Source organism: Podarcis filfolensis (assembly GCF_964270895.1).
Source record: "Podarcis filfolensis genome assembly, chromosome: 3".
NCBI lineage: Eukaryota > Metazoa > Chordata > Lepidosauria > Squamata > Lacertidae > Podarcis > Podarcis filfolensis.
In genome coordinates, this window is record NC_139606.1 from 100668412 (window position 1) to 100696120 (window position 27709).

The 27709-nt window shown below is 42.4% G+C and overlaps 1 protein-coding gene across 6 annotated transcripts in view; it reads right to left on the bottom strand.

The window, feature by feature from the left end:
• The window catches only part of THADA (THADA armadillo repeat containing), a 146249-nt gene that overhangs the window by 64494 nt on the left and 54046 nt on the right, over positions 1 to 27709 (bottom strand). For all 6 annotated transcript variants that reach the window (XR_014545794.1, XM_083604748.1, XM_083604749.1 and 3 more), the window contains 2 exons: positions 19020 to 19109; positions 16692 to 16823 (listed from right to left, as the gene is read on the bottom strand). Coding sequence is in view for 5 of the 6 variants with exons in the window: in XM_083604748.1 (XP_083460874.1) it covers positions 16692 to 16823; positions 19020 to 19109 (222 nt within the window). In the remaining variant the exon portion in view is untranslated. The remainder of the gene's footprint in view (positions 1 to 16691; positions 16824 to 19019; positions 19110 to 27709) is intronic.

Sequence of the window (27709 nt, forward strand, 5' to 3'; positions counted from 1 at the left end):
CGAAAAGGCCTTCTGTCTCGCAATGAGGGGTTAACCGCCAGAAGGCCGTCGGCGCTGGATCTCAGTGTCCAGGCTGAACGATGGGGGTGGAGACACTCCTTCAGGTATACAGGACCGAGGCCGTTTAGGGCTTTAAAGCAGGGAGTTATCATCAGTTTGAAGGGACAGAGTCCTGGCAAGGAGTTGTGCATGATGGTGTCATGGACTGGCTTTCAGCTGCACCCTCCTGCATTCTCAGCCAGGAGTTCCCAGAGGAAAAACTGTTGCTGGGTGGTTAAGTGAGGAAGTAAAAGATTTCAGTTTCCTTGCTTCAGGTCCTCTTCCACAGGGATAACTCTCCCTTGAACTAGGCAAGAGGGTGATTCCTGCTGTCCCACATCTGCAATTGTCCTAGGTTTCAAATGAAGGGGAAACGACACGAAGCAACTCTTTTTGTAATCATTCTGCATAAATCATACCCCCTTTCTGCTGAAAGCCAACCTTTTCTGTCTGTACGTCTACATAGTAAATACTGAGTGATCCTCTCATCATTTGAATTCTGGGGGCACATTTTGCTTCCAAAGTTTCTGCTAATGGTTCTACAGGTTCAGAATTCCAGAAACGCAGTCTTCCCAACGGTGAAGTCTACACTCCCAATGCAGCATGAGTAGAAAACCAAAGTATGGATGATACCCAAGTAAGTCATACTGAGGGTAGAGCTACTGAAATGAATGAACTTAAATTAGTAGGTCTTCTCCAGGTTTGACTCAGTAAGTATCACCCTAACATAGCTTGCATTGGAAACAAACTGGAATTAAGATGCTGAACTAAAGAATCAGATCTGTGTTGCAAAATATACCGTATTTTTCGCACGATAGGACGCACCGGTCCATAGGACGCACGTAGATTTGGGGGGGAAATAAAGGGGAAAAATTTATTTTCCCCCCCCCGCCAGGCGCGGGGCTGGGGCGGGGGAAGCCCGAGCTTCCCCCTCCCCCAGAACGGGACCCAGAGCCATGCCGAAGCTGCGCGCAGCTTTGGCATCGCTCTGGGAGCTTGCGGGGCTGGGGGAGGAGGAAGCCCTCCGCCAGTCTCCAAACCATGTCGGGAGACAGTGGGATGGCGCGCTGCGCCTCTCCCGCTATCCCCCGAGTTTGCGGGGCTGGCGACGGGCAGGAGCAGGCTTCTCCCCCCCGCCAGCCTTCTAGCCAAGTCGGGAGACAGCGGGATGGTGCGCTGCGCCTCTCCCGCTGTCTCCCGAGTTTGCGGGGCTGGCGAGGAGAGGAGCAGGCTTCTCCCCCCCTGCCAGCCTTCTAGCCAAGTCGGGGGACAGCGGGAAGGGCGCGCTGCGCCTCTCCCGCTGTCTCCCGAGTCTGCGGGGCTGGCGAGGGGAGGAGCAGGCTTCTCCCCCCCCCCCGCCAGCCTTCTAGCCAAGTCGGGGGACAGCGGGATGGTGCGCTGCGCCTCTCCCACTGTCTCCCGAGTTTGAGGGCTGGCGAGGGGAGGAGCAGGCTTCTCCCCCCCCCCCGCCAGCCTTCTAGCCAAGTCGGGGGACAGCGGGATGGTGCGCTGCGCCTCTCCCGCTGTCTCCCGAGTTTGCGGGGCTGGCGAGGGGAGGAGCAGGCTTCTCCCCCCCTGCCAGCCTTCTAGCCAAGTCGGGGGACAGCGGGAAGGGCGCGCTGCGCCTCTCCCGCTGTCTCCCGAGTCTGCGGGGCTGGCGAGGGGAGGAGCAGGCTTCTCCCCCCCCGCCAGCCTTCTAGCCAAGTCGGGGGACAGGGGGATGGCGCGCTGCGCCTCTCCCGCTGTCTCCCGAGTTTGCAGGGCTGGCGACGGGGAGGAGCAGGCTTCTCCCCCCGCCAGCCTTCTAACCAAGTCGGGGGACAGCGGGATGGCGGCGTTCCGCCTCCCCGCTGTCCCCCGAGCTTGTGGGGCTGGCGGTGGGGCTCTCCTGAAGCCTGGAGAGCGAGAGGGGTCGGTGCGCACCGACCCCTCTCGCTCTCCAGGCTTCAGCGAAAGCCTGCATTCGCACCATAGGACGCACACACATTCCCCCTTCATTTTTGGAGGGGGAAAAGTGCGTCCTATAGTGCGAAAAATACGGTACTTTCCCCAACTTATTTAGTGGCTTATGCATAGAGGCAAAATCTTTAAAATTGCATTTCTAGAGGAAGCAAGCAAGCAGTTTAGTAGTAGGAAGGATTCAAATAAATGAGAATGCTTTACTGCAATGCAATGCAAAATAATTTGTCTGCAAATGCTCCCATGTTTGTGCTACACCATGCCTTATTTATATTGAACAAACTCTTGTGTATAAGTGTTTCTTTTCAAATACAATTAACCCTGACACAGTTGCAGATGTTTAGCTTCTAATTAGCAGTAACGGCACACTCAAGAATGCCCCTCTTTTTCCTCGCAATCTTTTACAAATGATGATTTCCCAAAGGAATCTGGCATCAATTCAAGAGAAAGAATGGAAAATGGGAACGCTGCCAGTGTTGTGACTGCCAGATATTTTGTGAAAAGGTACTTTCCAAAAACATGATTCAGAGGCCTTTTTTTCTCATCCAACTCTAGAACTGCATTCCATTTTGATTTAATTGCATTAGTTCTAGTAACATAATCAAATGCAGATTACAGTCAAACACTTAAGGAGCTTGCTTTATTCTGTGGTCATTTTAAACAGAAGCCTAAGCATTTAGAAACTCGCAATTGTTTATTATATCATGGCAAATAATATAGGTGTATGTGTACATAATGCACATAATATATTAGGCTAAAATAAAATCCCCAAACCATACTTGTTGTGGCAAACACAAGGATATGTAGAACAGTGCTTTACCTTTCACACATACTGCCTCTTCCAAACATCAGATTAACATTCATATCTGTGACTGCAAAATATGTATATCTTCATTCTCCCCCCACCCCCATGTATTTTTTGTTCACCGTGAATTGGATTAAAGGACTAGCTTTTGCCAGCAATTGCAATTATTGAAGCAACACTGCATATCTAAATTCCCATTCATTCAGAAAGATGCTGGAAAGGCAAGGGGATTCTCCTACAAACAGAGGTCAAATTGGACTGGTTCCTTCTTCCCAGCCTAGGAAGAGCTGCTATCCCAGATATACAGGCTAGCCTCTATATTTCTGGGAGAGAGCTCCCCCCCCCCCAGTAAAAAACCAATCCATTTCCATTTGAATATAGTTGCTTCCTAAATCCACAACTTTAAAACCTATGAAAAATAGTGTTAGTGGGCAGACAAGTGACTGAAGAAGGAACAGGAAGAAGAAACCTTTCCCTGCCCCAAATTAGCCAATATATTTCCCCTCTCTCCATAGGACTTCTGATTTAGATTTACATTTCATAGATGAGAGAAGGGTCACTGACAAGGGCAGGAACAAAGAACCAGGACCAAGAAAGCAAGCTTGATGGGAGTTAGCCAGGATGCAACTAAATTGTAAGGAACTCTGGGCTGATTTGAGCAGAGGATCTAACTACCTGGCCAACAGAAAGGTCGGAAAGCCAGCTACAAGCTTGAAGACTCAGCAACACACCACCAAGAAGGTTTGTTTCAACAGCTTATTTGTGAACCTCCTGCCTGGATGCTTCATACACCTCCGAGTTATGGATTCGAGCCCCAAATTGGCAAGGGGTTGGACCAGATGATCCCCGCGGTCCCTCCCAACTCTACAATTCTATGATTTATCAAATGTGGTTCATCAAAATGTAAAAATGCTTGATGCTGCTTATTTCAACACAAAAAGGATACAGATCTTAAGATTCAGATTGTGGCTCCTGCCGTAAAATTTTGGCTTCACTTAACAGGGGTGGGGAATCCCATTTCCTTCCCTTCAAAGAATCCCACCCTTTAATTGCTACTGTATGTCACTCAACCATTACCTGTTGTCAGGGCATTTACCGAGCACAAATTTATGGAAGAAAACTGGAAAGAGAAAGGAGCCGAAACACAATGGTCCAGCAGATGTAAACAAGTCATAAAACCCCAGGTTGGAGTGCCAGTTCTTGCTTCCTTGTTATTGAAATCACAAGGAAGCCCTTGAACAATACTGTATCTGATCCTGGACTTCCTGTCTATAAGAAAAATACTGTTTCCTCCTGGCAGTTCACAATAAACATGGGAAATCGTTTGACTTGTCAAATAAAGTCTCCCAAGATTAAAAAGTGCTGGTGGCAATCAAGCTAACTTAACTATGTTTGCATATATATTATAAAATGAAACATACTTCCTTCAAGTTAAAAAATAAACAGTCCTCCAGCAATAAGTCTGGATTTAACAAGCAGGATTACAATGAAAGCGGTCTGTGATCTCTCTTCTCACTTGAGTCTGAGTGGTGCTGGGGTCGCTTCAGATTAATCTGAAGGGATTTGCTTTTTGATAGCGAATAAACAAAGCAAAATATACAAGCTGTATCATGCAACAGCTGGAAAATCTTGGAGCGAAACCATAAATTTTATTATTCAAATAAGCACTCTCAGTGTTTGAGCTTTAAGTATTTAACCTTTGCCTAGTCAGAATGAACTTTAAAACTATGACACGCCTGACCGTTACAAAAAACAAAGTATATTGAAGTGAAGGCTTTCCTGAAACTCTGGCAACCCTGAATAATGTTTTTGCTGGCGGGGGGGAAAAGTGTTTGCTGTTTTCCTTTTATACTTCCCTGCTTGGGAAATCTAATTTAGAGAAAGATAATTGTGTCATAAGTGATTCAAGGCAACTGAAATGCACTCTGTAAAGTTTTCTATAACACACTTATATTTATGGTAGATTTGTGCATGGCATGTTAGGGGACAGGTAACACCTCTAGTGTGGGACATGTTTGTTTTAGAGTAGTTTGTCCAACTTTTGTCTTCAGCCTACACTCAGCTCTCACCTGTGGCTCCTAGAAGCTGTCAGCAACAGCAGCCACACCCTGGGAATGGCTTTGACTGGCCAGCTAAACCAGGTGAGGGTTGCCGATAGGTCTCAAACCCCCCAGTAGTTAGGGAATTCCCCTGCAGGTGAAGATAGGCTCCGGTGGATTGAGGGTCCAACAGTCCAGAAGGTGGTTTCTGCACATGTTGCAGAGGGAAGTGAGGGTCAAAAGGGGCTTGTCAACCTGAGAAGGTAATCCATCTAGGAAAACACTGATCCTAAACCTTCGCTTCCTTGCAGCTATACTCATTCATGAGAAAGGCTTCAGGAGCAAACCCTGAGGAAGATCTGTATCCACTTCCTTGCGAGACACCTTTGGGAGAAAGAAAGGCTAAGGAGTGAAGCCTACACAATCCAGAGTGGAGTCCCTTAGACAGTTGGATGGCACCTTGTATGCCTCCTTCCGTCAACTCTTGCAGCCAAGCTGGTGCCAAATAATCCTCTACTTGGACCACATCAGTGAGGCCAAGAGGCGGGGGTCTTGCCGTCTGGCCAGCCCAGGACCTCCATATACACTGTCCAGGCTTGCACCCCAGAGAGGTCACTTCGCTGCTGCTGCTGCTGCTATCACAGCAAAAACAACACAGAGGCAGTAGTTATGAGTTACTGGTCTCTGCAGCCACAGCAGGCGCTGTGATTCCCCAGCCATTTGACTTCACCCCCAGAGGTGCACTCCATTGTCTCCCGAGACAAAGCCAACAACAGCTGTGCAATAATAATAATAATAATAATAATAATAATAATAATAACAACAACAATAATCAAAAACATAATAATCCATTATCCACACTACAAAATAGTAACTGGCATGCGGATCAAACAGCACAGTGCTGTCCCAGCACTTCTGCTGCTGCCCTTCCTCCTCCTCGTGGCAATGACGGCAGGGACATCCCTGCTCCTCAGGACCCACTTACTTGCTGCTGGTGGTGATATTGTGTCACCTGTGCTTAACATTTATTTTCTTTTGCCGTCTTTTGAACAGTGGCGGTGCGGCCCTCCGCCCTCCCCACCACCACCTTACTCTAGGACAGGGGTCGGCAAACTTTTTGCGGCTTGGGCCAGTTCACGGTCCCACAGACGCCATGGTGGGCCGGAGTGCATGCACATGCGTGCACATGCGCAAATGCTCCTTCTGGCACGGAGGTGTGTGCAGCTTCCCATTGGCTGCAGGAGCTTTCTGCAGTCAATGGGAAGCTGCCCAGCACCGTGGAAGGCGGTCCCCACTCTGCTCCGGCTTAGCGCAGCGCACGGGAGCGGTCACCGGGGGTTCCCAAGCGGGTGGCAGGGGTCCATGGGCCGGTTAAACGGCCCCCATGGGCCTCTTGTGGCCCATGGGCCTTAGGTTGCCAACCCCTGCTCTAGGAAAGAGGCAAAGAGCCTTGTTGAGTGGAGAGCTGGCAGCAGTGCTATCCGGGCAGCAGGGCTGCTGGTTGCAGCTGCCAGTGCCAGGTGTGAAGGCCCCCAAAACACAGGGGATGAGGCAGTTACCCAGCCAGTGGTTGCCCTGGTCATATTTTTCACTTTCTGCTCCATCTTCTCCATGCAGAATGCACCATTAGCAGAATTAAAACAAAGAAACAAGAAAGGTAAGCTAATTTGTCTTACACAGGGGGAAACAAAGCAGGTTCTAAGTAACTCATACTATTGTGTATTCATATCCAGGTAATACGATTCCATGGGGAGGCTGATGTTGTAATCAACACTCCCAATAACTATGCAACTAGTTTCACACTGCAAGGGCTCCTGAGAACACACTGTGCCACACCGCATTGTGAACAGCTTTTGAATTTGAGTGTGTAAATGTGGCATAAGGGGCCTGTTTCTGAAAATGGCAGAGGGGGAGATCAAAATTCTCACTGATTTTACATGTCAAGCGCCAGAACCTGGCAAGGCCGGATAGCTGCTGGGGCACATCAACAGCCTCAGGGCAAAGCCAGACTCAGTCCAATCCCCAATCCATCATTGTGCTCATGCTCCTCTATTCTCTGTAAGAATATTTTTAACCAACCTTTACCCTTTTTTGTATTTCTTGTACATTGCTTAAACACTTGGCAGTTAAGCGGCAGATACACACACACACACACACACACACACACACACACACACACACAAAGGTGATTTATAAATGCAATTAATTAATTTATTAAAAATAAATAAAAGACCAGCAGAAACACTGGATAAAGGATCAGGAATCAATAATTAGTAGCTAGGGAATGGGGAGGGCTTCTTGCCTGGGATTGAGTGTTATAAGACACTTGTCTTGGAAAGGCCAGCTAAAATACGCCTCTCCCCCCAATAGCTAGAAGTGGCCTTGTTGCATGTACTTGATGCCTAGAAGTTATGACTTAATACTTTCATCTACAGATGTAGCAGAAATTAAATGTTCTCAGTGACATTTTGTGCTATTTATCTTCCAACACGAACTACTAAATAAAACATTTGCTTTCAGCAGCACGTGACCAAAGAACAAAACTCAATAAATTTAGATCCACAACTTATTATTTCCAGTGCATTTCTGCTGCCTCAGCTACCCTTTGCAAATATTCGGTCTTGTGCAAACCAGCAATTGAGTTGGCAGCATGCAGTGCATAACAATTAGCAACTTCTATAAGAAAGCCCCATAATAATTCGGACGCCCTTCAAAACATTCACTTAAAGCACTAACGAATAGCACAAGTAAAAGACCAATCATTGGAAAAGTAGGTAACATATGTTTAAAACACAAAAAGAAATCCATGAAGGCTGTGTGGACATCTTCCTTATCAGACTTCTGATCTAGGCAAAATATTCTCTACCATGGAGGACAGCAACTCTGTCAATGATCCTTTTGACTGGGATTGCTAGGCAGATAGGGATGAAACCTGATTACTTAAGAACATGTGCTCTGCCACCAAACTATATGTTCTCCCCCATGTGCATTATCATATGCAAATATTTTAACATAGACTTCAAACTTTTGTAATTAAGCTTCAGGTTGCTTAAGCCAAATGCAAACAAGAGACCATAAGCATTTACCGTATACAAAGATTATGATCTTTTAAATCACCACAGGACATTTAACTACAAAGGACTTCCAGTCCTATGGTTCTATCTCCTTTAGAAATCTGACATAGGTAAGAAAATATGTCGAATTGTAAAGTTGGAAGGGACCCCAAGGGTCATCTAGTCCAACCCCCTGAAATGTAGGAATCTCAACTAGCGTATCCATGACAGATGGCCACCCAACCTCTGCTTAAAAACATCCAAGGAAAAAGAGTCCACAACCTCCCCAGGGAGTCTGCTCCATGGTCAAAAAGCCCTTACTACCAAAAAGTTCTTCCTGACTTTTAGCTAGAATCTCCTTTCTTGTAACTTGAAGCCATTAATCTGGGTCCTAGCCTCCGAAGCAGGAGAAAACAAGCTTGCTTCCATGTGGCAGCCCTTTAGATATTGAAGATGGCTATTGTATCTCCTCTCAGGCTCCTTTTTCCAGGCTAAACATACCCAATTCCCTCAACCATTCCTCATAAGTCTTGGTTTCCAGACCACTGATCCTCCTGGTCACCCTCCTCTGCACACAATCAAGTTTGCCATGTCCATTAATTTCAGTATGTCAAGAATGACTCAGCTCAAGGATTGCTAGCCTAATTTGAACTGGTGGACACCTTTTGAATTTTGAGAGAGAGCTGTGGGCGCTAGTCACAACATGGCTACCATGGGGAAGATCGCAGCAAAACACAACATGGCTGCTGTGAGGGGCCATGGCATAACAGTTTTGTTTAGATAATCAGCTGATCTGAGAGGACACGTTCATCACAGTCTAATCTTGCACCCTCAGAACTACTATATTTTAATTAATACATTTGTGAGCATTTTGAACTTCTTAATATGACAAAATCTCTATCAGTTAACAGACAAAAGTTCGTCATCAGTTCACATCTTTTATTTGCTTAAAATAGCTGTTCGTGACAGAACGTGGCAGTCTTTGGTCCAGTAAGTATAAAATAAAAGTGTCTAAACCTTATGCTCTCTTTCAGTCTAAGGCCCCACCCTCCAGTCGGGGCTGAGTATGATTTCTTTCTTTCTTTCTTTCTTTCTTTCTTTCTTTCTTTCTTTCTTTCTTCCTTCCTTCCTTCTCTCTCTCTCTCTCTCTCACACACACTCTCACACACTCCATATCCATACATTCAACACATCCAGAACACAGCAGATTTATAATACTGATACGAAGTTCAGTTCTGACCATAAAGTAATTTTAGACGCCCGCTCCCCTCATTAACAAAATGCGGTGTCTCTCCTCCCCAGAAAAACACTGTCTTAAGTGTAAGGCAGTGTCCCTAGTCTCAAAAAAGAAAAGAAAAAGTCTATTTGCAAAGTTTATCATATTGAAAAGCCCTATTTTCCTTTCCACTCCAGATCAGCTTTTCAACAACTGTAGGTTTCGCTTCTGAGACTGATAGGAATTTGGCTGTTATTTGAAGTGGTCATTTAACAAGCGAGCTGAAACGGAGCCACTCCTAAGCCCACTTGTGTATAACATTTCTAAGAAAAGTTATCTCAGCGAGATGAAAAGCTGCACTCCCCACCCCCCTCGCATGTGTGTGTATATAGATTTTTACACCCTAGAGAAATATTTTCCCATCATATTTCAGAGCCATCATCAAGCCTGCTGGGATTTTCTATTTCAACTAGATGTTTATTGTATTTTACAGATGCAGTTTTTCCAACCCACAATGACTTCAGCTAGCTTTGCATAGCAATTTGTTGAAGCCACATGGGGTTCATTACAAATTCTTCTTTTCTAACCATTTAGCAAATATTCCTCCAAACAGAGAATGATTCTGCCAACTTGAAGCCATTTAGAAAATAACACGAAACCAGAAAGACTGCTTGCTAGTCATAGCAATATTTTATCTTGGTGTCACCAAATGGAGATGGGTGAGAAACAGCGTGAGAAACTGATTAACTGGTTAAAAAACAATGGTTACAGAGAAAACACTTTTTCTTCCAGAGATCCCTTGCCTATTTCTGACTTTGGTTGCAATCATGCACCACACTTACCAATGCCTAACTCCATAGACACCGGAGAATTGGGCAAAACAGGGGGAAGGCGCTGAAAATGCCACCCCCAACCCCCGCTTGAACAGGCTGGTCCAATGTCCAGTTGAGTCCAGACCCAATTGTTGGTGGCTTTTCTAAACACATTCCTTTCCCTTCATTTCCATTTATGCACCTTCCTTTACTAGTTTGAAGACCTAATGGCTTGGTTTGCATGTTGCACTATCAATCAATCGATTTATTTATTGTGTATAGCCACACTTAGTATGGCTATACACAATAAAAACTATGGCTTAGCATACGTGCAAGCGTGTGAGCTCTCAAAAAAGAGGTTGTAGGGGCTTTGGTCCTCTATGGTTGTTCTATTGCTGTGCTGAGCTAAACCATAGTTTGGCTTGTAGTTTGGCTCCCCCCAGACAAACCACAAGCTTTAAACTATAGTATTAAACGATAAGACAAACTGAAAGATGTGAAGCTTAAGGCGACGCTTCCTCCCTCGGTGCCATCAACCCTAAATCATACCTCATACCTTAGGAATTTGTCTCTACCTACCTATCGGCATTTATTTACCAAAGCCAGACTAAATGCATTTCCCTCAGAAGTTAGGCTTTGTTTATGTTCCCAGGACATTGATTGTATGAAGCATATCCTACTGCATTGTGGGCAATATGAGCAAGCAAGGGATCAACTATTCAAACGCTTACTGGCAAATTTGCCGGGAAAATCCGAAAATCCTAAATATCTTTTGGAAGACAAGTCAAATGATATTACACTGGCCATGGCAACGTTTTTTTCTGGAGGTTATAAGAAACAAAGATAATTTTGCCCTAAATAAAACAAAATGACTGCCTTGGTTTCTTCCATCTGTCTGTCTGGTCGTTTTAACTGTATCTAGTTTTGAAATTGTTGGTCTTTGGACCGCAATAAAGTTTTGATTTGATAAACTATAGGACAAATGTTGGTTAAAGCTTGTGTTTTGCCTAGAGCAGCCTTTCTCAACCTGTGGGTCCCCAGATGTTGTTGAACTACAACTCCCATCACCCCTAGCTAGCAAGGCCAGAGCTCAGGAATGGTGGGAGTTGTAGTCCAACAACATCTGGGGACCCACAGGTTGAGAACCACTGAGAGAGAGAGCTAAACCAGAAGCCCAGGTTGGGATGATGCAACATCCCATGAGAAGGAGCAAAGAAGCAACAATTTTTCCTGGAGCGCACATAGTCATGAAAGACATGGTTTAGCTTAGCATGATGTAATACCCAGAACAAAGTTGAATAGCTCAGTTCTCCAGCACAGATTAAAAGTACACCATAAACCTTTTAACTCTATACAGAGGCAGTAATCTGTAACCTCTGAGTGTATTATTTATTTTTATTTTATTTATTTAGATTAAATTTGTATACTGCCCTTGATCCACAGATCTCAGGGCAGTTCATAACATAAATATACAAGATATAAAACAAACCTAGCATTATTACCTCTCAGGGACAGGAAATGGACTTTCTTTCTCTTCCCACCCACTGTTCCAGAAAGATTGCTTTGAAATTCACCCAGATTTGAAAAACAGCTTGCCATCTAGCACATGTCACGATGCCCAAGGTTAAAGTTAAAACGCTAGGATTAACTCAGAACTCATTAAAAGTGCATTCTTCATTATTAGAGTGTTGTAAGTTCATAGCCTTGAATTTATGTACTCATCGTTGCAAAAACAACAAAGTGGGGATAATTGTGGGTGAATAATTAAGATTTTTTAAAAATAAGTATGCAGCATCGTAATAAATCTAGCATTTAGGAGGGAAAGCACAATTATAAAATTAACCATTCTAAAGCATTTCAGAGCTGCAATCCTGTACCCACTTCTTGGGGAATAAGCCCCGTTAAACTTGCTTCTGAATAAGAACATACAGGATCTGCCTGCATATCATTAGTACTGTGGTCTCACTATTCTGGAATATTAGCTTCCATAATCCAATATTAGGGAAGAGAGATACCGCTGAAATTTGTCCCTTAAAAAAAAAAAAAAGTGCCAATACTTCCTTTATTGTCCTTTCCAACACAGACTATCTCCTTAGCCTAGAAGTTGCATGGAGCCTTTCCCAGAAGTCAGAACCTCTTACAGTTACATAGGCAAGAGCACCTGCAAGAGCAGTTCCGCAGTATGAAATGAACCCACCTCCATCTCTAAGTACCGCAGGCGCAACTTGTAATGCAAAACCAGTAACTGATTTTGTAACTATAATATGCTTAGCTGGTGCTGCGATTCCATTTTCCCATAAGCACTACAGATGAAAGCAGAGAGGAGGAAGTGCACAGAAAGGGCATCACAGAGCGAAATCAATTAGCTAGTTTTCTAGCTGAAGCAAATCAAAAGAGCTATGGGGAGGGGGGGAAATCAGTTAATGACAAGGAGGCACATTAAATACAGGCATGCGTAATATCTATACACGTATAACCATCGGAAACAACTCTTCTGTATACATAATACCAAGCACATTAGAAATGCATTGTGTCTTCTACCTATCAAAAACAAACATTTAAAAGGTGATTCTATTTTTAGTCAGCTCAAGGGCAATGCTGTTTGAACATCTCTCAAGGTAAGATATGGCTTGCTTTAGCGAGCAAATAAGCAGGTGACTTGCAACGCCCAAACCCACAGACATTACTATTCGTATTTGTATTTCCACCAATATTGACAAGAGTTATTAATTTCAAGATTAAAAAAAATGTTTCAGGCATAACGTCATGTTATTTAAAACTGTTCATTAAATATTGGTCCAGTCACACCTCAAAGTCTATTTTGATATGAGACTCTCAACACTCTTAACAGCTATAGCTTTTTAAAGAAGGAAGGAAGGAATTCCTTTTAATTTACTAAGCTACAAAATATTTATAGAAATCATTCCGTTGTCTTTCTTACGTCTTATACAGCCTCAAAAGCCTGACAATAATTAGCAGGGTTCTGGTTTTTACAATTTTATCTTTATATTGTACTTAATAAAAAGTGGCATATTTGACTTCAAACCCAAAACTGCACATGCTAAATTTGGCCCAGTAAAAAGGGGTTGTGTTGGGGGGTGGGACAATGAATATCATAAATATTTACAATCTACTGCTACAGAGGCAACACTTGGGCATTGCACTCTCTGCTTACAGAATCACAGAATTGTAGAGCTTGAAGGAACCCAAAGGATCATCTAAGTCAAACACTTTGCAGTGCAGGAATCACAGCTAAATGATCCCTGCCTTGTTAGAATGTCCTGCCCAGTAAGTAGCAGCAAAAGTATTAGGCCTTGTCCACCACAGAGTAGAATTCTCTCAGCTTTGCTTGAAACGTTTTGGCAAAAATCTTAGTGCTTCCTACTAATCTGCCAAGTTTCCCAATTAAACACAGAGAGAATGATTAAGATGCAGTCTTATCAATGCCTTTTTCAATCAAAAGTTATTTATGTTCTGAACTCGAATTCCTACTGACATCTGAGAGAAGGAAAAACCCTACTTAAGAGGTATTTGCTGTGTTTCAGTTCCATTGCATCCAAATCCTACTCAAAACATTCCGGTATTCATTCTGTAATTGTGCCACGTTTTAAATCAATCACTCGTATGAACTATTATCAAGTACTCTGCATGTTCCTGGTATTTTCTCTAGGGTTGAGTAGCAGGAAAACAACGATCAGAATTGGTATTACTGTGTTATATCCAGAGTATCCCTTTCACAAATGGATGAGCTCCATCCTTTTGCAATCTTGATTTATATGTATGTAATGTATTTTTAATTTTTAAAGTAATTTTTAATCTTTTGTTGGAAGCCGCCCAGAGTGGCTGGGGAAACCCAGCCAGATGGGCGGGGTAGAAATAATAAATTATAATTATTATTATTGGCATTCCCACCCCTTTTCCCTTCTTGATTTACATTCCAAGATTCCACTCCCTTCCGGCACCAGAGGCTGAGATTGAATGCTTTCATTTTTGGAAAAACAACAACACCCAAACTATAGTATACAGTGGTACCTCGGGTTACATACGCTTCAGGTTACAGACTCCGCTAACCCAGAAATATTGCTTCAGGTTAAGAACTTTGCTTCAGGATAAGAACAGAAATCGGGCTCCAGCGGCGCAGCAGCAGCAGGAGGAGGCCCTATTAGCTAAAGTGGTGCTTCAGGTTAAGAACAGTTTCAGGTTAAGAACGGACCTCCGGAACGAATTAAGTACTTAACCTGAGGTACCACTGTACTCTAATCAGGGAAACTGTTGTTTATTCTGAGGCCCAGTTTGGACAAAACATTAAACCATGATTTAGCCTTAGAGAAACAGATCCTACTTGAGTGCTTCCTATCCTCTCTCCTCCGGCACAGCCATGAGAAGATTGGAATCACCCCCACCTCCCTTCCTAGTTTAAGTTAGTTTGTAACAATGTCCAAACTGGGAAATGCCATTTGTTTTAAACTATGGTTTATAGAAACAAGCCAAGGACAAGATCAGAGACCACAATTCACTCTTGGCCTGTTTCAATAAACCACAGCTTAAACTAACCACAGTTTTGTCCTGTTGTGCATAATCACAAACCGTGGTTCGTCAAAGCTGGGAAGCAGATCCTTTCAATCTCCTCCTTGCGGCTTCACTGGAGAATAAGGGAGGAGAGAGTACTTAAGCAGCTTGTTCCTTTCACTAAACTATGGCCTGAATTAACTGTGGTTTATTCAAACGAAACAGGATCTAAAGCCATGGTGGAAGGTGTCAGGCTCCTCTCAATGCACACAGAAGATGAGGAAAGGGGAGTACATGACCTTAAACCAAAGCCTCCATAGATAATATGTTTTTTCGGAATAATGCCTTTTTGAGATAACAAAGGCTATCCTCAATATTTTCTATTTCATTCCCAATTACAGTAATTACAAAGGAACAAAAACAGACTAAAAAATATAGCGAGGGGATCCTGAGCTCTCAGTTCCACTGATTAATCAGTTGGGTCCCATTTTAATCAGCCGCAACTTTTGTTTATTTTAAAACCTACTGATTAAAGCTGGCAGCCCTAAGTAAAGCCGAGTCCCACCATCTACCCTGTGGCCAAGATGGAAATATATTTTCATGATGTGAGAATATCCTAGGGCTTTGCTTAAAGCAAAGAACAGATTACTCTGTATGAATTCACAATCAATCAGAACTTGCCAAAATTGGCAGGCAGAATTTCCACAGAAAGCCATTTCTGATGATCAGGAAACAGCAACAAAATGGAATCCCTCTAGTGGATTGCTCATATTCTTACTTTCACAGTTAATATATTTCTCTCAGTTACTTCTTTTCATCAAAAGCATGCCTATTTCGCTAAAAATTACTAGCAAAGGACACCCTAACCCTCCATTCAAAGATTTTTAAAGGTTATAAGGATTAATCTACAATGTATTTTACAATTAAACTACCAGGATAAAATGTGCTTTTAATAACACGGTGAATGACTGATAAAAAGTCTTCTAATTTAACTTTGGAGTATTCTGACCGCACAGAAGATTGAGATTTGTTCTTCTAAACATTTAATCTGACTCACGTTGTGTAAATTACTTCAGCATAGCCAAGCCAAGTGTAACTCAACTCCCACTAAATGGAAAATTCCACTTAGGCTTTGAATGCTTTCAATTCAGCTTAATTAGATTTTTTACAAGCCAATGCTGTATTGTTTGAGGTGCAAGGCTGAACATATTCTCAGTGCTTGAATATATATATATATATCAGTCTCAACACCCATGGATCAATAAATACTTGGTTCTGTTTGTACAGGTCTACCATAGCTTTACAATTTAACTATAACCAGAAGCAAGTAATTGCTGGCCAGCATAAAAGGAAAGGCTCCCTTGCCTTTGCATGTGATCAAGAAGCTTGTACAGAATCCACACAACAGAACATAATTGTTTTAATTTTGTTTTTAAGGCAATTAAACCAAACGTTTTGGTTCAATGCAGAAATACACAGCTTTTACAAGATGTAAATGGGCCACAGGTGTATTTGCTATTGTGCACACCAAACCATTCTCTTTCTCTCTCTTAAAAAAAATTACATTTATGTTCTGCTCATACATATGAGTGGCAGCAGTCTTACATCCACAAGATCAACTGGGTTCACACCTGCTTTTCTTTAGCAGTGCTGCAGCTTCAGGTGTTTGCAGACTGGACCCCAACCACTTCCCTTCCACAGAAGAAAATGGCTGCAGCCTCAGAAAGACACAGGAGAAAAATAAAATCCACGTATCTCCTTCCTCCAATATTTAATATGTAAGGTGTTCTACACAAGTTATCTCTACTTTTCTCATACAAATAGAACACTAATTACTAGATCACGTAAAAATGTGAAGACACTAGCGGGATTGAAATAAATCCTGCAACTAAATGTAAGACATTTTATAACTTTCTAGACCAAAGAGACAGAGTTGACTATAAGGACATAAAGGTCAGAAGTGGAGGTTTTAAAGTGCGATATAAAGACTTGAAAACAAAAAACCAGTTGAAGGGATAGAAGGAAGTCACGAGCTTGGCACAGCAAAGAGTATTTTTATTTGCTATTGTAATGTTGGAAATATTGTGTTAAAAAATTAATTAATAAAAATTATATGTTAAAAAAACAACACTGTACTAGATCCCATGTGGAATAACAAATGTGGTAGGTGAACTAAGGAAGACACTTTTTTGAATTAACAATTGAAATAGCATTACCAGGTACCTTGAAGTTATTTGTGAAGTGAAATGTACAACTTACCTCAAAATAAACGGAGCGAAGGGTGCCATATTAAGGGCAGAATATGTGCCATCCATCGGTGATGGATACAGCTTCCCCAAAATCAAAAGCAAAAGAAATAAGCTCGGGTGCAGCTTAAACTCACCCGTCCCACTACAATTAAAAAAAAAAAAAAATGTTGTTAAGATCATTAAACATATCCATGAAAATATTTGCCTAAGTCTACAACTATTTGACAATATGCTAGATGTTGCTATAGATTAGGGGTTGGCAAAGTTTTTGTGGCTTGGGCCGGTTCACGGTCCCACAGACGCCGCAGTGGGCCGGAGTGCAGGAGCTTCCTGTAGCCAATGGGAAGCCGGCCAGCGTGAAGGAAGGCGGTCCCTGCTCTGCTCCACACCGGTTTAGCGCGGCGCACGGGAGCCGACTGAGCGGGTGGCGGGGGTCCCCAGGTGGGCAGCGGAGGTCCATGGGCTGGTTAAAAGACCCCCTTGGGCTGCTTGTGGCCCATGGGCCTTAGGTTGCTGACCCCTGCTATAGGATGTTGAAGGACTCTGGGTTATAGCTAGCTAAGTCATCTTCCAAACAGAAACACTTGAGACTAACAAACATAAGTTAGTAATGCCCATTGATTTTAATGGGTCTAACTGGGAGTATGACTTAGGAGGCAGTTTCAAATCATAGCAGGCAATGGCAGAGCTTAATGAAATGGCAGAGCTACTGCCACATCCACAGGCCTGCTACTTGAGCCAGCCATGAGATATGGCAGGGGCAGGTCCAGCCTCAGTGCCAGATTTACATATAAGCTTAACAAGCTATAGCTTAGGGCCCCATTCTCTTGGGGGCCCCAAAAAAATTTAAAGAGAAAAAAAACCACTGGGTGTACATTTCCAAAATATAAGATTAAAAACAAATAAAATAAAACCTACATACAGCAACAGTATTTTGCGTTGTATATGGACCTATTAGGTTCATAAATTACCATATAGCACATGGATAGGCAAACTAAGGCCCGGGGGCTGGATCCGGCCCAATCGCCTTCTAAATCCGGCCAGCGGACGGTCCAGGAATCAGCATGTTTTTACATGAGTAGAATGTGTGCTTTTATTTAAAATGCATCTCTGGATTATTTGTGGGGTGTAGGAATTTGTTCACTCCCCCCCCCCCAAAAAAAATATAGTCTGCCCCCCCACAAGGTCTGAGGGACAGTGGGCCGGCCCCCTGCTGAAAAAGTTTGCTGACCCCTGATATAGCATATATTCAACACAAAAAACAGTGACGATTTGTTGTTAACAAAGGACAGCTGGGCATATAAAGGGCCCCATTACCTTCAGTAGCTTAGGGTCTCATCAAACCTAAATCCGGCCCTGTCCAGACCCATCCCTGAAACACCGCAGGGGTATCAACTGCAGTAGCTTCCACCTGCCTGCCATTTGGATGGGCATATTGGGTCAGTCCTGACTGGCATGTCCTCCCTGTTGCCAGTGGAGATCCCCTGATGGCAGAGGCCAATGGATCTTGGAAGGGCTTGGGGAAGTGGCCTCTCCACATCACCCAAACTCCCTTCAGCATGGCTGATTGGTGGTTTCGATTGCTCCACTAGGTAGACGCAACTCTTAAATGATTAAAAACATTGCAGACATTTCCTCTTTCATGCAAGTGTTATTAGTTGACTACAACTCTTTAACCATTTAATTTTGTTCACTTAAGTTATGAGAAACAGCTAATGCTTAATGCTCCATTTTTTTAGACAACCAATGCAGACCATAATGCTTTACTTCTGTATGCTTCCCCCACAATACATCTTTTCCTTTTTTGCTGCGTATAAACCCCAACCATAAGCATAAAAAAAAATTCTCAAATTACCTGGAGAAAAAATTAATGAATACAAAGCTGGCCTGCAAAATAATTTGTATGAAATGGAGTGGCTTGTATGTACATAAATATCACTCAGATTAATGTGTAACCAGTTTGGTTTTGGCTGTAGTAAAACAAAAACAAAAACTGCAAAAAAAATAAATTAAAAAATGCTGATGGGTAATTCCGAAGAGACTTTGAATTGAGAGTGCAATTTTTTTTATTATTTTTCTCAGTATACGGACAGCTAGAACAGAATGTTTTTAACTTTGACTATTTCAGCTGTGTATTGTATTAATTATGATGTTGTGACCTGCCCTGGGGTCCCTGATGAAGGCTGGGCTATAAATAAACTAATAGCAACAACAGCCTACTTAAAAACACATAGACAGCACTTCTCCAAATCTGTTTTCTGCTCCAACACTGAAAGCCTAAACATTTGACAATGGGTTCAATGGACAATTGACAATGATAACAATGGATTCTTCTTACCTGTCCACTGTGCTAGCTACAGCTTCCAACTGGCTGAGCAAGAACGGATAAAGGTTTGGAAACCGAGTGAAGAACTCCCTCCCTGTCATTCTGTAGAAGAAGAAAAAGATTTTCCAACACACAGTTGCATGGAAGTTTCAAGACTATTTACATAAGACTTACGTGTAATTATGTACAACCCAAATAATTTCATTTTCTGTGCCATTTATGTACCACAAGATGGGCAAGCATCTTTTTTTTTTAATCAGCCAATGCAAAATAGGCAGGTCACAAAACCAGACTTCCTAAAAGCAGCTTTTAAACAACATGTTATACTTAAAGCTTCATAAGCATGTCCTTTTTCAAAAATACAAACAGATCTCATATCCCACTGATTTATTTATTTCTAATGTCATAGTAGCCATTATTTTGATAAGGTAAATCCAAGAGTTAAGGAGGGAAATGCGATAGCAAAACCATCAGAAAAAAACACAACGTTTTCCATTTAAAATGGTTTTTCAAATAAACACTGAATGCCTATCCTATGCACATTGATGTTTTTATTGTATGACACCTTATTATATTTTATATGAGTGTGCTGTTTATAAATATTTAAATAAAATAAATAATAAAAAAGCTTCCATATTTCAGGTCAAGGAACTAATCTAAAAACAGTCTTATACCTACAGTTCCTTTAATATTTATTAATGAAAATAAGTAAGGTTTTAACGTATGAGTAAATCACCACATGGCAAATACCAGCCAAGATTCTTCCAGTGCTCAGCTAAGACAACATGCCTTAACCACAAAGCGCTGGCCAAATATTGCAAAACGGATCAAAACAAATATTTTAAATGAAGCAAGCACAGAAAGCTTCCACAAGGGCACAAAAAGGTAGGAACCGTAACCTGTTCAATACTACAAGCATACTGGCAGAGGCCTGGCTCAGAGTTCCGTTTACTATATTTTTCACCTATTTTAATGTCCGAGGAGAACTGGTTAAAGCCAATTTTGTTATTCATAGCTGAAGATCTCCACGATATAACATTTAAGAAAACCAAAGCCCTACATTACAGACTCCCATGAGAGGTGGTGGACTCTCCTTCCTTGGAGGTTTTTAAGCAGAGGTTGGATGGCCGTCTGTCATGGATGCTTTAGCTGAAATTCCTCCATTGCAGGGGGTTGGACTAGATCAGGGGTCAGCAAACTTTTTCATCAGAGGGCCAGTCCACTGTCCCTCAGACCTTGTGGGGGGCTGGACTATATGGGGGGGGGAATAATGAATTCCTATGCCCCACAAATAACCCAGAGATGCATTTTAAATAAAAGCACACATTCTACTCATGTAAAAACACCAGGCAGGCCCCACAAATAACCCAGAGATGCATTTTAAATAAAAGGACACATTCTACTCATGTAAAAACATGCTGATTCCTGGACGGTCCTGAGTCCGTGGGCTGGATTTAGAAGGCAATTGGGCCGGATCTGGCGCCCGGGCCTTAGTTTGCCTACCCATAGACTAGATGACTCTTGGGTCCCTTCCAACTCTATGATTCTATAAAACAGATAAAATGCAGACTGTTCTAGAAGTAGAAAGTGGAAGCAGCGGACAGTATCTACTAGCAAACAAAAATTGCAGGAAATCTCGTCTGATTATTCCCACATTTAAGGAGGACAGTAAAATCGACCCAAGGAATGACAAGGCCAGAACCAAGAAGTTATGGTTCTGTTTAAAGCAGCCCTTGATGGCACACCACCAAAATGACAGATTGGAACATCTTCCTGGGGTAGTGAAGGCCCTGAACTGACCTTGCCCATAGTTTGCCTACCCATGGACTACCCATGCATAACAGGCTCTTCCAGGGACTAGGAAGCGCTTTGCTTGGGCTGAGGCTTTGCCTGAGCAACAGTTGTCTTCCTAGCTCTTTGTCTTGGCAAAAATGGTCTTTGTAGTGTTTTACAGTGAATGTTGGTTGCAACTCCCTGACACCCTTCCTACTGCTGCCTTTGATATTTGAGATATTATAATGTAAAGTGATGAATACTAAATTGCACGGAGCAGTACTTGGAAGAGTTAATCATTGTAGGAGAGACCATCGGTCTTACAGAGGGAGCATGTGAAGAAGAACCCCTTGTTGCAAGCTTGTGTTATTAACAAGATGGCCGACTGCTTTCGGCCTAAATTGTGTTTCTAACTGGAAACCTGAGGACGTGTCTGAATTTCCAGCAAAGCCTTTTCCAACCTAGTGCACTCCTCATGTTTTGGACCACAACTCCCATCAGCCAACACATGGCAAAGGCTGCTCTAGCGCAAGGGAACTATTATTAAAGATCAAGGCTTCAAACCTGCAGCATTTGAGCAAGAACAGCCAAACACTGACTCGACAGTGTTGCACAATCCCAGCCTCACACCTGTGACAAACATGGCAGGTTAGGTCATGCCGACCTCTGACAAACACGCCAAGTTTGATCATGTCTTCAATAAGTTGCTGAGTATTTTAAATTGGATATTGCAGACAGCACTCTCAACTTCTGCCTGCAAAGTACAAGATGATCGGAGATAAAATATTAATCTTAAATATAGTGCATTTCAAACATTCTTCTAATCAAGTCCTCATCTTTCAAACATATGATAGCCATGGAAGTTTTGGTTAAGGCAGGTGTGCAAAATATTATAAATTTATATAGTGCTGTACTGTGTTTTTAATATTCGGTTGGGAGCCGCCCAGAGTGGCTGGGGAAACCCAGCCAAATGGGCGGCGTATAAATAAATAAATTATTATCATTATTATTATTACTATTATTATTATTATCCGAATTATTATTTCACATCCCATAATTTCACGGCTGATTTTAAACAGGGGTTGGTTCCATAAGTCATTTTCTATAGTGCTATAGTAACAAGAGGTGGTTTAAATTCAGAGAGGCCTCCAGGTTTCAGGCACTGAATAACATTTCTCTGGGAGAACAACAGAATAATGCTTTTGAATTGGTACCTGTCACTGAAAGAGGAGTTTTTCTGTTAGCGTAATTTCCTAATCTAATTAGGAAATTATTCTGGGAGGTAACTGAAGGACCACCAACTCCAATTTACCAATCTTACAACTTGGCAGCGCCCACCAAAAAGGGACATAACATTCTCCAGCTAGGCCGATCAAGTTTACAACTAGGATCAAGAATAGGCTTGAAGTTTAGTCATAATGACATTGGGATTTGTAATTTGGTATCCTGTATCAGCCATGACTCTATGCTTGCAGACTGACTGGAGAAGGCATGTCCCAGCAAAATGCACAATTCTTTCAACCTCACTACTAAGTGACCGCAGCCAGTTGCCAAGCATTCAAGATTAGACAGGAGGGCTTCTGACTAACAGGTGGCTACTTCTAGTACTAGACAGATGTTCACCCAATAAGTAAAAAGAACCGAAAGAGAAATGTGACTATACTATTACTGGTACTGCTCCCCTAAAATCTAAAGCAATACTCTGTGTGAAAAGATACAACATCAATTCTGCGGTAATTGCACACCACTTAGAAAGAGATCTACTCTACCACACTTAAAATGAACATAGAATCTCTATGCATACAAATGAAGTTGTGACAAACACAATAGTCTTCAGCACTGTATATCTTTCGCACTCCCAGTGCAAGCACAAATCTGTTGTTTTATATGCAATACACTCTGGATACGTAACTTTCAGGTTGCGAACGCGGCAAACCCGGAAGTGTATACTTCCAGGTTTTGCCACACGCGCATGCTCAGAAACGCCATGTGCGCCAAGCGCCATATCTGTCAACTTTCAGATTTGAAAATAAGGGATCAGCAGCCTCACCTGTCCCGGGGATAGTCTACGGGCTATCTAACAATCCGGGATAGCAGCGGGAAGCAACGGGAAATGGCACTGGAATAAGGAAATTTCCCGCAAAAAAAGGAAAGGTTGACAGCTATGCCACACGCATGCGCAGAAGTGCTCTATTGCGCCGTGCGTGTGCACAGGAGCGGCACCTCCAGTTATGGACTTTTCAGGTTAAGTATGGACCCCCAGAACGAATTTAATACGTATCCAGAGGGTCCACTGTATTTATATCCTAGACTCCCCCCCCAAAAAAAATCAAGATGGCAGGCGAGGGGTTATTTCATTCTACGCTCACAACAACCTTGCAAGAGGCAGAGTGACTCTCCCAAGGCTAATTATGAGCTTCAAAGCGAAGCAAATGTGAAGCCAGGGCTCCCCAGTCTAACACTCTATCCCCTAGGGCAGTTAGCCAGCAGGGTGCCCTCCCAATGTTTTGAACTAAAGCTTCCGTCTTATCCCTGACCATTGGCCATGCTGGTGGGGCTGAAGACAGCTATAGTTCAAAACATCTGGGCAGCACCAAGTTGGCTAATCCTGCTCTACAGTATCCACCGATTTCCAGTCCTCTGAACGCTTAGCTTTTCAAACAGGAAACAGGAAAATATACTGCTACTTAAAGAATACTTTCCACGTACTAAACAAGCAATCTGGACTGAAACAATCCAGAATGCTTGCAAATAACTCATTTAATTTTCGTATACCGAGATTGTCAGATAGAGAGACTACATGAAGATGACAAATTGATGGAACAAACAGTTACTGATAATATTCAGATGCGGATTTTGGCACGAGAACTACATTGAATTAAAGCCTAGAAAACCTTTAATGTTAACTGACTTTGATAGGTCACAAGATAAACATCACTCCAAAACTTGTTTACAAGAAGTGCCTAAAGATTACTTTTAACATTTCCATCTCAAGTTTTGTTAGTCCTCCTTCATATTTTCCTTTCTTGTACAACTATTCTTTTCAAAAAAAATTCCTGCACAGGCATGATGCCAGTTAAAGTTGAACAATTTAATATTTCAGAACTTAGCATTAGCAAAATCATCCACATTGGACACCTCAGTTACTAAGATTTTAATTTGGCAAAGACAAGAAAATGCATAGAGGTAATACACAGTTCCCATCCAAATATGCCACATTTATATTATATTCCCCCCACCCCCCCAAAAAAATTAAACAGGCAGAAAATGCATCAAATGGGCTAAGGGTGTCAACATCCATTTTGACAGGAGAAAGTCACTCTTATCAAGCTTTCAAAAGGTTTCTGGCAATGTTCCCCACTGAAGCCTCCTAAGGAAATTCAGGAGTCATGGAATAAGAGAAAATATTAAGCGACGGTAAACAGTGGAAAACTGAATGAAGTCGTTTTCGTAGTGGGAAGAAGAAAACAGTAAACCCCATACCATAACCAGTGCTTTTAACCAATATGTTGCTCTGAGAAAACTCCCCTCAGGAGGAAATTTTCAAGAACAAATGGTGTTTATGAACATGGGATGAACCACTAGCAGCTAGGAATGTACCGTATTTTTCGCTCTATAAGACACACCAGACCATAAGACGCCCCTAGTTTTTGGAGGAGGAAAACGAGAAAAAAAATATTCTGAATCTCAGAAGCCAGAACAACAAGAGGGATCACTGCACAGCGAAAGCAGCGACCCCTCTTGCTGTTCTGGCTCCTGGGATAGCTGCGCAGCCTGCATTCACTCCATAAGACGCACACACATTTCCCCTTATTTTTTAGGATGGAAAAAGTGAGTCTTATAGAGCAAAAAATACGGTATATATGCATGCAGAATCATTTCACTTTGGCCACCCCTGAGTGTGACAAAGTAAAGAAGAGGCTGGGGAGAGGGTTCAGAAGAAGGGGGAAACGCCATGTTATGCTCTTCCTGTCCTCAACTCACTTTCCTCAGAGAAGGAGCACCTAGACTAACCAGGAATCTCTGGGTGCAGCTCAAGACTTTTTAGACTCGGGTGTGGGAGAGGGTGCAACAGTTCCTTGCACCAACAAGCCTAACAAGAAGATCACAGCCTGTGACAGAAATGTAAAGAGTGGAGCGAGACCAGGGCCAGATTTAGGTTTGATGAGGCCCTCAGCTACTGAAGGTAATGGGGCCCTTTATAGGTCCAGCTGTCCTTTGTCAGCAACAAATTTTTGCTGTTTTTTGTGTTGAATATATGCTACATGGTAATTTATGGACCTAATAGGTGTCTAAAGCCATTTGCACATAACAAAATATGTATTTTATCAAAGTAATTGTTGAACTGAAATACAATTAAGAGGGCTAAACGCACCTCTAGCTGTCCTTGCTAAATTGTTCTCTGTTACATGACCATAGCTTCCCATAAGAAATCATCAATTGTCACGCTGTTTTGTATGCGCATATCAGTTCACCAAGGCCATGCATCGCAGGTCATCCGATTAAGCTGTTTATCGTATTTTATATTTTTCAGAAGAAAGGATACTTTCATGACCTTGATCCCTGGGGCATATTAGGTGTAACGCTGTATGCATAATTCGTGAATCAGCTGTTCCATTTCTCAGTGACAAAAGCGTTAGTCAGGAAAAAAGGGCAGCCAATTTGAAAGGGGCGGGTTGTTGTTGTCTTTTAAGAGGCAGCTGTCCTTGCAGAGCCCTAAAGGTGCATTTTCCCGCCAAATATCCACAGAGATGCCAAATGGCAATCTCACAGAGACATAAATTAGCTAATAAAATAATAGGATACAATACTAATCCAATACCAGGACTGAATTAAGGATGTCCACAACCACATTGTCTTTTTGCCTGCCCACAACTGTCAGCTTAGATCATACAGCTCTTTTTAAAAAATATACAGTGGTACCTTGGTTCTCAAACTTAATCCGTTCCAGAAGCCCGTTCCAAAACCAAAGCGTTCCAAAACCAAGGTGCGCTTTCCCAGAGAAAGTAATGCAAAATGGACTAATCCGTTCCAGACTTTTAAAAACAACCCCTAAAACATGAATCTTACTATCTAACGAGACCATTGATCCATAAAATGAAAGCAATAATCAATGTACTGCAGTCACACAATCAATCAGTAGCTGAACTGGTTTCCACACAGTCACAAAAACAAAATGAAAAGAGCCACAAAAACAAAAAAGCAAAATAAATAGCGAAAACAGACAGACCTCAGTGTAACACTCAAGACAGAAGTGCGGCACTCAAAACGGAAATGTAACATTCAAAACGGAAGCGTGGCACTCAAAATGGAGCATGTTCAGCTTCCGAAAAAAGTTTGCAAACCGGAACACTTACTTCCAGGTTTGCAGTGTTTGGGTTCCAAGTTGTTTGAGTACCAAGGCATTTGAGAACCAAGGTACCACTGTGTGTGTGTGTGTGTGTGTGTGTGTGTGTGTGTACTTTATCAACGCATTCTGTGTTACAGTCATACATAGGATAATAAGAAAGAAAGGCATACAGCTCATTCAATTCATCTTCCGAAGGCCTGCAATGACAAGGAAAACGCAATCTGATCTAAGGGTAGAAGTCTCATACTACCCACCATAGGCAGAATATAATATCAGCCTACAAACCATTTACTCCAGGCAAGGTTGATGGCCCTCAGCAACAGGTGAGGAGGAGTTGTTGTTTATGAGTATCTTGAACAAAAAAGTAAAGGAAACTACATTGACCCAAAAGAAAACCCAAAACCTAGCCAGGCAATATCTTTATTAGATCTCTTTATGAAACCAGATGTTAAACAAAACAGAGGAGAGGGGAAGCTGGCTTGACGCTGAATCTATGGAGTCTGCATTTAGTCACAGTCTTAAAATGGAGTGTAGGGGGAGCCAGCAGGATTAATTTGAATTGCCTCCAGTCTACTAGGTGCTATACCATGAAGGGGAAGATGCGGGAGGCTAACTGTGTTAAATAATACTCATCAGGTCAGTTGGATAATGGGTTAAAACTAACCAGTATGAAAGAAGAGATGAAGTTAGGAAGGATCGGTAAAGCTTTTTACATAAACCGGCAATTTATTGTTTAATCAGTTCCCGGTTATCTGAAAAGTACAGTAAACCTCCAACCTATGCACATTTAATTTTGTGCATTAAGCTTTAAATGCATGGCAAAAACATTAATATAAAGGGGGTGCAAAGAGGGCAGGACTCTGGGAAAAATGACTTTGGCAATCCCACCCGCAATTCAACCCCAATGGATTTGGAAGACATGTGATTTTGGCTTAAGGCGCAACCCCCTACATAAATTGTGGGTTTACTGTACCTTAAAGCCACATAGTATCTCAGTATTTCGATTAGGCCACAGCTAATCCTTACCTGGAGCAAAAAGAGCTTTTAAACTCTCAGCCTTGCTTCTCAATAGGGATGTTCTCGTGGGAGAATCTGACTTCTCACAAGAGCATCCCCACCTTAACTGTGTATAGTTGGAATTTCAGAAGTTAAATGCAAGAAAATGTGGATGTACTGTAATAGTATTAATTAGATTTATATACAGTGGAACCTCGGTTTTCAAACGTAATCTGTTCTGGAAGTCCATTCAACTTCTGAAACGTTCGAAAACCAAGGATCAAAGGGCTGTCAACAAATTTGATGGGGAAAATTGAGAAACATGCCTCGGAAGCCATTCGACTTCCGAAGCACGTTCAAAAACCGAAGCATTCAGTTACGGTTTTTTGGTGTTCGGCTTCCGAAACGTTTGGCAACTGAAATGTTCAAAAGGCGAGGTTTGGCTGTACTGCCCTTCGTCACAACATAAAACACAAATGACAACCCATAACGTAGTTTAACGATCAAACGAGTCATATAGATGCTGTAATAAGTAATCTTTAATAAAATGCAACAACAACAGCACAAAACAGTCCATAATTAC